Genomic DNA, 16,453 nt, shown 5'->3' with positions numbered 1-16,453 from the left:
TGTCTATCACTTATCATGGATATGATGGTATCTTTAACCATTTATTTCAAATCTTAATCCTGTATTATAATTAGATGCTTAAATCTTTTGAAAAATTTTGATGTGCCAATAACTATATTGAACAAAGCTGAAAATAACTCCCTAGTACAAGGAGCAAAAAGCTATAAAAATGACATATTTATATTAAAAATATTAAAATATCAATATATTTCCAAGTTAGTTTCTTAATGTACTTTTAGAGAACTTGTAATATTCTTGTTTATTGTTTGATATACATATGTATGTGCCAGGCCCAGAATATAGAATGTGTTGTCTGCCATAAAGATGACCACCTGTTCCCCAGTTCTGAAGGAGCTTTTTATCTGCAGTGAGACAGTAAAATAAGACAGTCTTTAAAATGGATGTTTTTTTTTTAAACAATTTTTTTTAAAGATTTATTTATTTGTGCATACAGAACTGGGGTACAGGCCAGAGGCTCAGGGGCGGTGAGAGGCTTCACCAGAGACAGAGTGGGGAACAGAACAGGCAGATCAACGAAGTACACTGCTGAGGGGAGCAGCGGGCGGGTCAGGACAGGTCTGCCACGCCATGTGGTCTCCTCCCGGGTAGGCGGGAATCGAACTCATGCGGAAGTGGCTTAAGCTTCTCAGTGCTGTGCTTTAACCCGCTGCGCCACCAGGGAGGGCCTAAAATGGATGGTTTTAATTCAACTTTGGGAATTAAACATTGAGAATAAAAACAGGATTGGCTTTCAGTGGCATAGCTTATGTTTTTGAAATTACAAAATGAGAACTCAGCTCTTAGTTTAAAGTAAGTTAGTGTGATATACAACACTATGGAAAATAAAATCTTTATTTGAGTTTTTATATTAAACAGCATTATTCACATTACAATGATATGATTTTACTCTCCACTTTAAAGGAGAATAGAATTATATCACCTTTTAAATTCTCTTTATTTTCATTTTAGGATTACATAAATAGGGCAAAAGCATCCTTCAAATGAAACGTCCCATTAACAGATTTGAGTTGAGTCTTGAGTGGATTGAAATTTTAAATCTTTAAACTAAAATTTTCTGAAAACTGCTATGAGTAAAGGACCAGAGAATGACATTGTCTGACTAATACAATACATTCTAACACAGGAAAATGTATTTTAAGTGTGTTAACAAAATACAAATATCACCTGGATTTTGTTTTGTAGGAATGGTATTTTTAGAGCTGTGATAAAATTTTAGAGATAATAGCTGAGTGACATTGTTTTTCTATTATTGAGCAAAATTATTTTCTAAATGTTTTTTTTTTAATCTCACACAATGTAGATTAAGAAGAAATTATCTGGTATAAGAATCATGGTATTTTAGTAGATTTGATTTCAAGTACCAAATCCATTAAATTTTTCACTATAGCATAGAACTTTACCTTCAAAACTAGATAGGAATTATTGATTAGATGAAAGGTCCTACCTTTTTCTTAGTAGTAATTTGATATCTTCTCTATATGTTTTGTCTCAAAGATAGGAGCTGTGGATACATTTATTTCCTTGGACTAATAACATTAGTTTAAAACAATGTATGTGAGTCAGAGGTATAGTATCACCCTCTTCAGGTGTATATCACCACCTCTACCTAGCACCAAAGAGCCTGTAATTGTTCTCCATAGCTCATTGCACCCCTCAATTTGTCCTCATCCCTCACCCTCCTTTCTAAGTAGGGATTGTTGATTTAATAGAAATGAACGTACACAGTCAGCTGACTTTCTCTGCATTTTGTTGAGTGATTACAAGGAAAGAAGTCTTCTGGGGAGGATATTCCAGATCCAGGTAGCCCTTTAATTGGGACTTTAATAAGAGGCATGCTTTACCAAACTCAGAAAAGGAAGCATTCCATGTACCTGTTCCATCTTGAAGTGATATTTTTTGTTTTGTTTTAATGTATTCACCCAGGACGAATTCTAACATAAGGAGTGAGAATCAGAACCTAGTATATGAGTGCAGTTGAGGTTTCTTCACTCTACTGCCTATGAAGATATTCTACCCGTGATCTCTAATTTTTGTGGCCCCGTCCATGGATAGATGTTTCCTACTTAGGACTCATCATCTGTGGTTGTCTCTGCCTCCAACTAATGCTTTAGAAAACTGAAGGCTAAAAATAGTAACTTCACTATCAGCAGTGGTTAGCATCTTAAAAACTATTTTCTTACTGACTTATCCAAATAATTTTGCTGAGAATAGTCCCTCATACAAAATTCATCTCTTAAGTACAGTACTCCTTGATAGGAGGAGAAATATGAAATAGTAAGGGCTATAAGTTGCAGGGTTAAGGATAGGAATGTTACAGGTGAACGTTCCCTCTCCTACAAGCTGTTCAGAATATAGCAAACTTTCCCCCTTCAAACTCACTATTCTGATGGTTAGATACCCCTGTCTTCTTGAGCACCAGCATGATAACTATTCTAAATACCTCCAAGTGTGATAATGAGTCCTTCTGTTCAAAGTAGGAATATTAATAGATGATCCTAACCTGGGAACTTCTACAAAAGATAAAGAATTTCAATGATTTGTACTAGGGGGAAATAGAAAAAAATGGTCTGCATCCTATTTTTTAGGTTCAAAGGACATTTGACTGTAGAATAAACTTATATGTCTTCATAATATAACTTGGCAAATGTGACTGCTTTGCACATTTTAAGACTTGTGGTAAAGCTATTATAATAATAAACTGATGTATGTTGTGGTAGCTGGCTTCAAGATGATTAAAAGGTGTCTACTCATTAGGAAAAATATAATTTAGTGTTATTTGAGCATAGCTCTAAGCATATAATACCTTTCTGTAATAATTAATGATTATTAGTTTTACAGATCATGTAGCAAAGCCTAGAGGAAAGATCAAAGTTGATTTTTTTGTGAAATTTCTTCCTCCTGAACTTAGTATAATTATCTCCATTTTTAAAGATTTTCTTGAAGAGAACTGATTAGCCTCATGAATGACCTCCATTAGAGATTACCAAAGTAACAGAGGCAGGAATGAAAAATTGATGACTTAGTTCTTCTTCCTACAACTTTAGATAGGAGTAAACAATTGCTTTCTGAAAGCGCTTATGTGGTTGCACTTCCTTGAATGTGTAATGCTTATTTACAGGGTTACTGCTAGGTTAAATGATTCCATTTCATTTTGCCCATACCCTTTGTTAGTGAGACTCTTATTTTTCCAACTGGTAGGGCAGGACATACTGCATGCTGCAGTAAATTTGAGCAATGCTGCTAAATTTGAGCAAATCTACTTAAATTCACACTACTATAATTGTCATTTTGGTAAGTGAAATGTAATCAGTGTTTCATCTCTGTTTAATTTTATGATGAGATGGTTATTAAAAACATTAAAAAACAAAAGCTCCCAATTATCTTTGTTAGTAGTTTCCTATAGTGTTGAGGATTCAGGAACCATCAACTCACTTATTCATAGTTATCTAACTTGCTAGAAAATGACATTGACTTTTAATTTACTTGTAAAAAAGAATCACGTTAAAGCCTAAGGTCATCATTTTTTTTAAGATTTATTTATTTATGCATACAGAACTGGGGTGCAGGCCAGAGGTGCAGGAGTGGTGAGAGAGTGGGGAGCAGAACAGTCTGAGCAAGTATACTGCTGAGGGGAGCAGTGGATGGGTCAGGAGAGGTCTGCCATGCCATGTGGTCACCTCCTGGGGCAAGGATTGAACCCTTGTTAAAGTAGCTTTAGCTTCTTAGTGCTGTGCGTTAACCCGCTGCACCACCACCAGGGAGGGCCCCATAAGGTCATCAATTTTATTCTTTATAAGAGAGGAAGTGTTTCTATAAATAGTCTTACTTGTAAGCCCAATTACAAATCACTTACATCAGAACTATTGCACCCCTGGAAAATGTGGCAATTACATAGGCCTAGCTGCCAGCCCCTTCCACAGAATGGCTTTGAAGATCGCCAAGGTTTTCAGAACAATATCTGAAACCACTAGGCAAGGTAATCTCCAATAGCAGGTTGGTTTTGAGATACTATGATTCTAATGAGTAATTTGTGAATGTATCCATGTTATTTGCTCTGTACCCTGCCAGTGCCCACATATAATTGATGAGATAGACTTGTGTCATAAATGGATGGTTTGATTTGGGCAAATGAAAAGCCATAGAATAACTTGAGGGTTATGGGAGACAGAGGAGTTTTATGTTTGATGCTTAATGGTGAGACATGAAGGAAAATACATTTCCTTAAAGATTATTTGGTTCTCATTCCCTTCTTTCCTTGGGGGTAATCACTATATAAAAAAATATCCCTGTGTATATATCCATGTTAAATTATCAACAATTTTAGTATACATACTTTGAGTGTATAGAAGTCAAACTTTGTGATTCAAATATTTTATACAAAAATATGGCATACTATATCATTCTGAAACTTGTGTTTTTAAATTTAATTTAAACCTTTAATGTTTAAACTTTTTAAACTTAAACTATTGAACTGTATCCATTTCCTAGTAATAGGTGATTATACTATATCCTTAGTACTAGGGTAATTTTATAGACAGTTTTCTACATGCTAAACTTGAATTAATCTACATATTTGCAGGAAATGTTTTAATTTTCTTTTTAATGCTTTTATGCACAAAATTACAAAATGGACATAAGTTTATCACACTATTCTTTAAAAAAAATTATGCAGGCCCTCCCTGGTGGCGCAGCGGGTTAAAGCACAGCACTGAGAATCTAAAGCCGCTTCGGCATAAGTTCAATTCCCGCCTGCCCCAGAGATGACCACATGGCGTGGCAGACCTCTCCTGACCTGCCCGCTGCTCCCCTCAGCAGTGTACTTCGTCAATCTGCCTGTTCTGTTCCCCACTCTGTCTCCAGTGAAGCGTCTCACCACCCCTGAGCCTCTGGCCTGTACCCCAGTTCTGTATGCACAAATAAATAAATCTTTAAAAAAAATTATGCATACAGAACTGGGGTACAAGCCAGTGGCAAGAGGATTCATCAGAGACAGAGTGGGGAGCAAAACAGGCAGATCAACCAAGAACACTGCTGAGAGGAGCAGCAGTCGGGTCAGGAGAGGTCTGCCACATCATGAGGGTCACCTCTGGGACAGGGGATTGAACTCTCACTGAAGTGGCTGTGGCTTGCTTTCAGTACTGCGTCCTAACGCGTTGTACTACCAGGGAGGGCCCTATCACACTGTTCTTTTGGTATCTTGTATCTCTAAGTTTGAATTTAACTTTTAATTCCATACAGTGACCAAAGATTCATTCTGTTATTACCTAATTTAATTTTTAATGCATATTATACTTCATGGGGGGTGTATGAAATGAATATTAAGATACTTAACCCATAATCTAAGTATCACTGAGAACTGCTTCTCAAGGCAGAGGAATCATTATCCAGGACTAATCACATACTGCTTTTCTTTGTCTTTGATAACAATGTATTCTTTCTTGTTCACTGAATTCTTAAGAGAAGGGTACTTACTTATCTATATTATACATATCACCAATCTATTAATCTATTTAACTGGAGCCATAATATTTTAGCTGATATAAATTTTGAATATTTATGTAGAATCTCATAATTCTTCTTTGAAAAAGGCATTTCTACTTGTTATTCCATTTATACTTGAAATTAAGATATAATTTCAGGTTACAGCATTTGCCATCAGGATTTTAGCTGTTAAATCTATAAATCTGTTAGTAAATATTTTTCCTCCCTACACAGTAATATGGAGTTGCAGTTTGCTTTATTCAAATTTTTAATGCTGTTATTACATGGTGTCGCTTAAGTTTCTCCTTGCAATATACAATAAACATCTATTGTATTGATCATTTATTATACTTCAGGAACAGAGAGATGCATTTTTTTTATATATATAGGAATGTTGAAGTTATAAAAAGGGGGTAAAAAATAGGCTATCATTTAAGTATCTGGAAGAAATTCAGGCAAAGGATCATTAGTTACGTTGAGGTACAAAGACCTGTGAACTGAAGGGTTTTCATGAGGGGATATGCTTCAACTGAGTTTTGAAGGCTAACAGGTAAGTAGCTAGATGAAGAAGAGAACCACACTAGGGGAAGGAAATAAAATGCATAGCACACAGGTTTCAAAGAGCAGGGCATGAAATTAAGACAGTAGAAGTTTAAATAAGTATAGGGTGAATGAAAACTGGTGAGACATAAACCTGTAGAAGATAACAGATTTGATTTTTTTTTTTTCTCATGTGGGCATTGAGTAATCTTGATGAATTAACTAAAAAGGGAATGACATGAGCATATCTGTATTTTAGAAATACTGCAAACTAGAGACTATAGCAGGACATAAGAAAGGTCAAAGTGAACAAAAGGATTGTTGATAATTAATAAAAATATATTAAATTAATTAATGAAATCAATGAATGAAAAATCAAAACAGTAGATGAAACAGCTGAAAAATAATTGGTTTTGGTAAGTTCACTAAATCTTTGATGTAGAAGTCAGATATTAATGGGAGACAATGTCAAATTACTGGATATTTGAAATCAGATGAAATATCATTGTTTTCCAAACTAGATATTGCTAGTGAATAAGAAATAATTTGCTGTTGTTATTTCATTTGGTTATATTCACCTTGTTTATATTTTATTAACCCTAATAGTTTTCCAGGTCATTTGTTTGTTTTCTGGGTATAGCATTGTAATTCCTGAGATTATACAAACTTTCTTGCCTTCTAATATTTATATATTTTGTATTTATTTCATGTTTTAACATATGGGTCATAACTTCTAGAAATAAGTTCAAATATGTTATAACTCTTCATGAATATAAATTTTATATAATGTTAAATTCTATTTTCTATATTTTATGGTATATTTATGAATGCTTATGATCATAAATAGGATTTGTCTTTTATTGTGCTTTGCTATATTTTACAATCAAAGGTAAAACATGAGATACTATAAAATCTCTAAAATAGTGCATACAATATTTAGTTTTGGTAATTAAACATTCCAACTTGGTGGCCAAGAAAACTAAATTCACTTCAGATTTTCATCAGTAAGGGTTATCATTGAGCTACATAACCTTGAGGCTTGCCTTCTCAGGGGCTCATCTATGAAAATGAGGAGTTGAAGAGTTTGAACTAAATGAACCCCACTGTCACCCTAGCTCTGGCATTCTGACAGTTTAGAGAAGTTCTCTAGCTTTATGCCAACAAGAAAAACTAAGTTAATAAGTCTAAGGTAAAAATAGATTATGCCCTGATGACCCTGATACATTTAGACTTGAGTTTTAAAAATTCCTAAGTCTGTTGTTGATTTATCTGGGTCCATGAGCAGTTGAACCTAAGAAAAGATGAATAACCTTAATTTATTCTTACATTATCTAGAGAACAGTGGGCCAGCAACCCCTTAACTGTTTTGTTCAACTCATCTGAAACACTGAGTATAAAAACAGGAAGATCAAGAGCCTGGATCCATGTCCCACTTCTACCATTTGGAAACTTGGGTCTTAATTAACTCACTTAACCCCTTCAGAAGTGATTTTTCTTATTCACACGACTAAGTGTTCTTAATCAGTCTTTTAGCTCTTGAGTTCTATGATATGAAAACAATAAAAATTACTTAATAAAACATCTTGAATTAATGTAGTCATGTGAGGTTTACTTTCACATTTATTGATCTCAGTTGAAGCCCTCAACAATGTTGTAGGGTAAATATAATAGGAGTAGCCTTATTTCAGATTGAGATGTAGACTCTGGACTCAAGAGAAGCTGGTAGTTAATTTAATGTGTTTAGTAAGTGGTAGAACCTCGGCAGGGCCCTAGGTCTTCTGATTTTTCAACTGTGTTCTTTTCTTTATATGACCTGTTATCCTGCACTAACTCCTGTTATCACCCTTTTATACTTTCCAATTGGCACAATTTATATCTCTTTAAATTAAGGAGCAACTATTCCTCTTTCTTTGGGGTTCAGACTTAAAGTTCTTCTATGATTTTAAACAACATAACATGGTAACACTTTGTTCACTTGTATGCTTAAATGATTATTTGAAAAATACTCCATCTAACATATGTCCCTTCTTTTCCTGATTCTCTTTCAGATAGCAGTTCTGTGGATGAAAAGGTTTTAAATCATACTTTTTCTTTCCTCCTGAGGGATCTTGTCCTTTGTACACGTTTGTTTGTGACATATTAGATCTTTTTCGGTTCCTCTGTTTTAGTTGTGAAATGTGCATGTTGTCACAGCTTTCCATTCTTTGGTTGTCCTTTCAGTGTGCCCCTGATATGTTGCATATGAGGAGGTTATACTTTGCCAGCTGCGCTTACTTTAGCTAATACTTGCCTATCTAGGGGGTCTGCTACGGTCAAACTCAGCATCTGTTAATTCTGGCTAATCATGGTCTCCCTGACTGATTCATGATCCCCCTGACTGATTCATGATCTTCACTGTACATATCACGTTTTAAGGGCAAATAGTATTTGGAATATCATATTTTCCTGGATTCTGCCAGTACTTTTGTTGAAATGCTGACAGCTAATTTCAAAACATCCACCCACCGAAACAGTAGCTTTGACTTGCAGCTGACCTTGCTTAGCATTTGTCATACTGGGTGTTATGTGTCTAGTGCAGTTGATATATGTCCCAAATGCACATGTCTACAGTCAGAGTATGCTAAAAGCCTCTTTGTTTTGTTTTGTTTTGTTTTCTTGTTTCACTTAAGGCCCGAATAATAAGTGGCAGTGATTTGGAAGCTTCTAAATTCTCTGCACTCCAGGCGTTTGGTGGGTAAGTACATTCATGACCTTTGTAATTTATGCCATTCATCAAGGTACTTAGCTGTGCTTCCAACATTGTCTTTGGAGTGCAGAATGTTGAATAATGGTATAATTAGTCTCACTGTCACATACTTTTTTCACAAATACAAGATAATTTTCCGTATTTTTTAAAAGAATGAGTAGTTGTATGTATGATTGTTTATATTTATTGATCAGTAAAGAAGAATGACAAAATCACCTAACTAGATTAGCTATTAGCATTATTATTACTTGCACAAAAGCATATCTTTTGATATGTTTGCATATAATATGTGCATGAACATCTTTCTATGTAGTAAGTCAATGCATACAATCTAAGCCCATTGTTTTTATACTTTAGTGGGTAAATATAAAGGTTTTCAAAATTTAATTATGGAATTAATATATGAATTATAGTCTTTATGTAAACTACAGAAGAAGCAAGGGATATCTAATACACCTAGTAAAAAATTGCTATCATTTTAGTGTATATGCTCATATGCCTTTTTCTGTGTGCTTGCATATATATCTATAGTCACATAAAAAAGTAGTTGATTATTATGTATCCCTGTGCATTTAACATAAGTTAGTTCATTGTATATAAATAAGCATTGAATTAGTGTTGATTATAGCAGGGATTTTTAGGATTGGTTTGTCTGTAATGATCATTTGATCTTTTCAGTATCCTGTTGAGGTAAGTAATATTCTGACCTATGACTTAGCAGTTATGGAATCAATGCAGTCAGAAAACTTCACCTATTCAACTAGTAAGTGGCAAAGTCAGTATCAAGTAAGTCTAGTTCCAGAGCCTGTACAATTAATTACTGTACTGTGTTGCATATGCCAATTTAGGGATTCTTTTTTCCATTCAAAACTTTCCATTAAATTCATTTTATGTAATGTAAACATTTCAAGTCATTTGTCTATCTTTGTTACAGTTTATGCATTTCTAGAATATTTCTAGATGTCGTTATTGTAAATTGTACTGTAATAAATACATAATAGATTTGAAAGTGTAATATTTTGAACAAAATAGGCACAGTTTATACATCTATCAATCTAGATTAAGAAATATATATCTATAAAGATATAGCTACATTGTTAGTGAAATTGAACATATTTCTGGACAGTATAATAGAAAAAATTAGATATATAAAGTATTTTTTAGGCAAAGAAATAGTTTCACATTTGTTTTATACTATTCTTTGAGAGTAAATCTTTGTAAAATAAAGCCACATTACATATATAAATCTAAAGTTTCAAATTTGAAACTCTTGAAAAAACCACATGCTGTTTTTATTTGATTTTTCTCAAATATAATTAAAGGGTTATTTGTCATACACACTTCATTATTCCTAAAATATATAAAGAATTATATTAGTTGTCATATAAGACTGTTTTAAATATACTATAAAATCAGCAGTGGTAAGGAATCACTCAACTATCCGCAGAAAACTCAGGTAATAAATGGATCACTCTCTCCTCTCATCCCATAATACTATCACTTTTATGTTAAATTAACTATGAAAACTTGAATAGCTTTCATTGAGTGAATATGACAAAATGAATAGTTACCTCAGGAAATCAATTAAATTCATTTTAATTACAAAAGATATTATTTCATAACCATGAAAGCTTATTTGAGTTTATGATCTCCTAGTTCTTACAACTCCTCCCTGCCAGTGGCATCCTTTACTTCCTTTTTTTAATGCACAAATATAAACTATACTTTTGTTCAGTGCATGTTGTTTAAATGCATAGCTAAAATTGGGTCTTCTACATAATTTTCCAGAAACTGCCTATTTTGAGAACTTACCAAGATATTTTAGTATATAATGGTATGGGAAAGGGGTGATAACTCTAATTATCAAGGTAATTAATTTTTCTCTTGATGAGCCTTCAATCATAATGACCTTTTAGAAATATTTGCTTCTAATTTTTTACATTTCCTTTAAATATTTATATAGTTTAATAAAATGGAAACATTGCTATCATTCTTCTAAACACTATAATGTCTATTACTAGGGATCAAGGATTGACAGAATCATTGCTTCTATATGGCATCAAATACATCGAACTAGTTGAGAGCCAAACCATATTTATGTTTTCCACACCCTCAAGTGTCAATAAATGAACAACCTATACACATTGATGTCAGATATTGGAGTTAATAATGCCGGTTTTTGCTCATATCTCTGTACATTTCCTGGAAAAGATGCTGAAAATACATGCCAAACACCATTCTATTTTCCCATCTGTCAGAGTAAAAACTTTAGTTTTCATGAAAGGAATCATGAGAGAGCAAGAGAAATGATGAAAAGAGAAAAAAAAGGAAATACAAAAGATCAGAAGGATGCATGTTTCAGAAATCATTCAACTTAATAGTTTTATGTCTTAGTGTTTTAATCAGAATTTGATAACATAGTTCATATATATGTTAAGAGGCATATTAGAAGTGTTTCCCAAAATGAAGTTCAGAAGTGCAAGAATTGTATTTGGAAAAAAAATCTCAAAGATTAAGTGAAGGCAAAGAAATAGGAAAGAGGGATCTTTTGAACAGGATAAGAGTTTAACATTTGTGAAAGAAGACCAGAAAGAAAAAAAGATCTGGTGTGAAAATTTTCAAGCTGACTGAAATGAATCTACAAGAATATTTCAGTCACACCATTGTGTTTTAGATCCTTTGGGTAGGATTTCATCTTAGTAGATTCAGGACAAACATATTTTTCTATATAGCCACCAGGACCACAACCATGCATCCCCCCCCCCCTTAAGCGGAAATACACTTTGGCATAGTATCTGTTGACAGAAGATGAAAGTTACTAAGTCCAGCCTAAGCTGCTCTAAAAAACTTTATTGTTTCCTTTGAGTATATCATAAACTATTTCTTTCAGACATATTTTTTCTATATAGATAGTGGCTAAATAATTCATAAAATACAAAAAGAATTATAGAACTAGTGGCTAAATAATTAATAAAATACAAAAAGAATTAAGAAAATGAAACACTTTCTTCAAGTTATAGAAATCTAGTTCATAAAGTTATAGATTGACACATTTTCATCATGCAATTTGACAATTTTCCTTGCTGATTCTTCCTACTGGAAGTGTCTATAATTGTGTATAACATTGGTTGACTCTTAAAAAGTCTACTTTCCTTTTTATTTTTAGATGACTGCCATGCAAATACCTCAATAATAAACTGCCTTTCCCTAGTTTCTAAGAACATAAAATTCCACCCCTGTAGTATTAGACACACTTCAAAGGAATCTCAAATTCTGAATTTTCCAGACTAGTGTTTAATAAGTCTACCTCAGTTTTAGTGTTAGAAAAAATAGAAGTTATCCACTCCCAATCTCTCAGATCAACTTTTCTTTTAGAAAAGTAAGACTGCAACTAGCTTCATAGTGTTGCATTGTATTAAACCCTTTGTGCCACCAGGGAGGGTCCAAAGTTAGACCATCAATGTAGACTTAAACATACTGATATTTCTATTTCCCTTCCTTTGGGGCTTTCAGTCAAAATGTATCCCTCTTTCTGCCTCAAACAAAACAAAACCAAGTGCTCAAGCTTGCCATATTCTCTTTCAAATTCCAGCAGTGTAGAAGGACACACCTATTATCTTAGCAGCTACTGAGAACAGTTCAGCTTCAGAAAAATGAAACTTCTATTTAAGGAACTTGAGAACATATTAGTTGGGGAAAAAAATGCTATGTGTCAAAGCATATTTTTTTCTAAAGCCACTGCATTCACTTCGCTTACTGAATATTTATGTATTACTATACATTTCCAAGTCTCTAGTTTGGTTTAATTTTATTAGAAAGTCAATAAATCTATAGGACTACACCACACAGAATCAAATTTAATCATAGAATGCCTTCCAAATATTTTGTTTTTGAGAAGTAGCAAATTAAGATCTCTGGCATATCCTTTATGAAGACAGCATTTGAGCAGTCAGTCTTAAAGCATTGCCAATTCAGTAACTATGGAAGATATCCTGTTATATTGAGCAGAATAATCATTTGTGTTAGAAAATCACGAGCTGTTACTAAAAAAACAAACAAACAAACAAAAAAAAAAAACACTGAAAATAACCCCATGAAAGTGGTAGTTATATTGAACACCATAGTTGCTATACCTGCTGTTTTTTCCCAAAGTGTAATTCTTCTACTAAGTACGTTTAATTTTTATAAAGCTCTTAAGAAAAAAAGGAGGAACACTAAACTCAAGCATTATATTTCCCAATGAAGCATATATTGAATTTTTTAAGTATATTTTTAATAAATGAATACCATATTCCATAACGGTAGCTAACATAATTTGCATTTAAAGGCTATATAGTAACACAATAGAACAAGAAAATCACTGCTAACAAAATTGTATGCTTCTATAATATTGTAATTACTCATGCCTTATTTAAAGTGACAGATTTGCTTAAAACAATGCTTTCTTAAATATTGAGCAACTTGCTGTCAGAACATTATCATGATTCTTATATATGGCCAATTCAAAATTGAAATTTAGCACATTTACATAGTTCTCGGTCTCTACACTTCCTTAGCATTTATAAACAATATGAAGTTTAATGTTAAAGAAATATTTAGCTATTTTAAAATGTCAATGATGTCTACAATTCATAAATACTATGATTAAGGAGTAAAAACATCTGAATATTATAAAAAAAATGTATTAGTGTCTTTATCCTAACAAAAACTTCTTGAGGTAGATGTTGTAATTATTCCATTTTCAAATGCTCTGAGCCTTGCCAATATTAAGTACCATCAAGGTCAATCACTGTCAGAGTTGAGATTTTAATTAGATTTACCTGATACTAGTACTAGGCTATTTCACTATTATGTCTTATTTGTATGAGTTGCAAATGAAGATGCTTATTTTTAAATTAGTTCATTTTGTGTTTGATGTCTCATCATGTATTGACCTGACAAGGTTTACAGCAGAGATCAAATCAGTGTTATAGATGTTTGTATCTGGGGTATATGCTAAGGATTTTCAGAATATCTCAAAAAAATGTCCCCTAGATGAATTAGCAGTTAGTTGAATGACTAATCCTAAAATTTGATGTGCCTTTGTATCAGAGAGGCTCTCATTGGAGTGCTTCAGCAATTGCCATAGATAACTTTTTAGTTGAGCTAGATGGGAACAATAAAAAATGGTACTGCAGAATTTGAGAGTTGCCTAAGACTGGAGGGGGAAAAATATTGTTTTAGGTGATAGCATTACTATAAAAAAAAAAAAAGATCTTAACATACTACGCAATAGACTTAATCTAATAAAATGAAATATGTAAAACGTCAGCATTAGCTAGTTATGGTACAGTAACAAGTAAAAACCAAATCTCAGTGTATTAAAAAAATAGGGGTTTATTTTATTTTACTACATTTTCAATATATAGAATAGAGGGGGATGCACTTTGTTATAGTTTCTCAAGGACCCAGATAGGTAAAGATTTATATCAATACTTGTTTTCATGATCTCATTGCAGGGAAGTTAGGATGTGACAAAAGGAGAAAATAGCTGCTTAGTCTGAACTATTACATTCTGGGAAAAGGTGGGCCTTAGATGCTTTAAAGAAAGGTCATCAGTTTAATGTTAACATATGGGAAAAAAAAGAATTCATTGAATTGAATGGGCATTTTAAGATGATAGTGCAAGGAACTGCAAGGAAAGCAACTGAGAGACCATGGAGAAAAATGCACTATGTGAAGTAGGATGAGAAACTACTGTTTCATGGGATGCCTGTGCTCAGTTCAGGGAGCAGTTCCTGGATAGGGTGTGTGCAAAAGAGAATACTTCCACAAGCAGATAGAAAAGGTGTTTTAAATCATACTATATGATAAGCCACCAAATTGCCAGGGATGCAGAATCTAGAAAAGATATTTTTCAACTAAGCATATGTTAGAGGTCTTCAAATATGTAAAAGTTTAGATGTGGGAAGGAGATTAAAATTTCCTGAGAGGCCCAGAGAGGGGAACGTCCATCATTAATGGAATCTGGAGTAGGCAGACTTTGCAGTATGAAAAGAAATGTCCAGAAATAAGAATTCCATTCTTAGCACTGATATCCAAGATCTACAAAAAACAACTAATTTAACTCCATGAAAAGAAAACAACCCAAGCAAAAAGTTGGACAGATAATTTAAATAGATTCTTCTCCAGTGAAGACATAGAGATAGCCAACAATCACATGAAGAATTGTTCATCATCACTTACCAGGGAAATGCCAATCAAAACTATGAGATACCATCTTACCTGTAAGAATGGCCTATACAGCTTTTTAACAGATGTATTTATTTATGTATACATGAACTGGGGTGCACACCAGAGGTACAGGAGGTAAGAGGATTCACCAGAGGCAGAATGGGGAACAGAATAGATAGATCTACTGAATACATTGCTAAGGGGAGCAATGTGTGAGACAAAAGAGATCTGCCATGCCATGTGGGTCAGCTCACTGGCCAAGGATTGAACTGATGCTGTAGTGACTGGCAGTCGCTTGATGGTGCTGTGTTTTTAAACACCAGGGAGGTCCCAAGGATGACCCATATATAAAAAAACAGAAACAATATGTGCTGGTAAGAATACAGAGAAAAATGAACCCTCTTACTCTGTTGCTGAGAATGTAGACTGGTCTATCCCCTATAGAAAATAGTGTGGAGGTTCCTGAAAACATTAAAAATCTTCAATATAGTCCAACAATTCTATTCCCTGATAACTTCCTGAAGAATACAAACATACTTGTTTGAAGGAATCCATGCACTCTTGTGTTCATTGCAAAACTATGGTAGCCAAATTTATAGAACAACCCAAGTGGTCAAGGATAGAGGGCAGATTAGAAAAATGTGGTCGCCCTCCCTGGTGGTGCAAGGGTTGGAATGCAGCATTGCAAGCTAGCTGCAGCCACTTCAGTTGAATTCCATCCCCAGCCCTACAGGTGACCCATATGGCACAGCAAACCTCTCTTGTCTCACCTGCTGCTCTCCTTAAGAGTGTACTTTGTCAATCTGCTCCCCACTCCATCTCTGGTGAATCCTCTCACTGACCCTGTACCTCTGGCTTGTACCTCAGTTCTGTGTGCATAAATAAATAATGCCTTAAAAAATGTGATATAATACACAATGAAATTCTGTACAACTAGATTTAAAAAAATAGAAATTTTGCCATTTCAGGCAACATGACTAGAATTGGAAGGGAATGTTTTTGTGTTTGTGTGTGTATTCACCCAGTTATCTGAGCTACATTACAGGGCAGAAAGTGGTTTACATTCTTGTGGATAATATGCTTTAAAAATTATGGAAGATATTTTTGATTTGGAGTTCTCAGAGCTGACTTTCTGGAGAAGGTGACATATTATTGCCATTTTAAGTTTGAGTAGAATTTTGATAATATGGATATGCAAAAGAAAAGGCAGGGCAGGAAACAGTATAAAAAAACTTAAGCAGACTTTTTTTTTTTTTTTTACCAAAAGTTCTGAAAATCCTTTCTATGCTATCTACATTCAATAAGCACATTATTAATGTCAAAAAAACCTATCACCGTGTTCAAATTTTTTTTCTTCTACTGTTCTTAGGAAACTGGTTAATGGTAGCATTTAGGAGCTTGGGGAATAAAATACTATATGTATTACAAACCTACATTTTTTTTGCTAATAAC

At 33.6% G+C, this 16,453-nt stretch overlaps 1 protein-coding gene across 1 annotated transcript in view; it reads left to right on the top strand.

Annotated features, from left to right (window-relative positions):
• The window catches only part of UNC13C (unc-13 homolog C (C. elegans)), a 410,279-nt gene that overhangs the window by 83,978 nt on the left and 309,848 nt on the right, over positions 1-16,453 (top strand). Inside the window, exons 2-3 of the mRNA XM_004687775.2 lie at positions 8,091-8,113; positions 8,712-8,776. Coding sequence (XP_004687832.1) covers positions 8,091-8,113; positions 8,712-8,776 — 88 coding nt within the window. The remainder of the gene's footprint in view (positions 1-8,090; positions 8,114-8,711; positions 8,777-16,453) is intronic.

The sequence above is a fragment of the Condylura cristata genome, unplaced genomic scaffold (genome assembly GCF_000260355.1).
Source record: "Condylura cristata isolate star-nosed mole 26May11 unplaced genomic scaffold, ConCri1.0 scaffold00023, whole genome shotgun sequence".
Classification (NCBI taxonomy): domain Eukaryota; kingdom Metazoa; phylum Chordata; class Mammalia; order Eulipotyphla; family Talpidae; genus Condylura; species Condylura cristata.
Note: the sequence above shows the minus strand (reverse complement) of the source record. Positions and strands in the feature narration are given on the sequence as shown.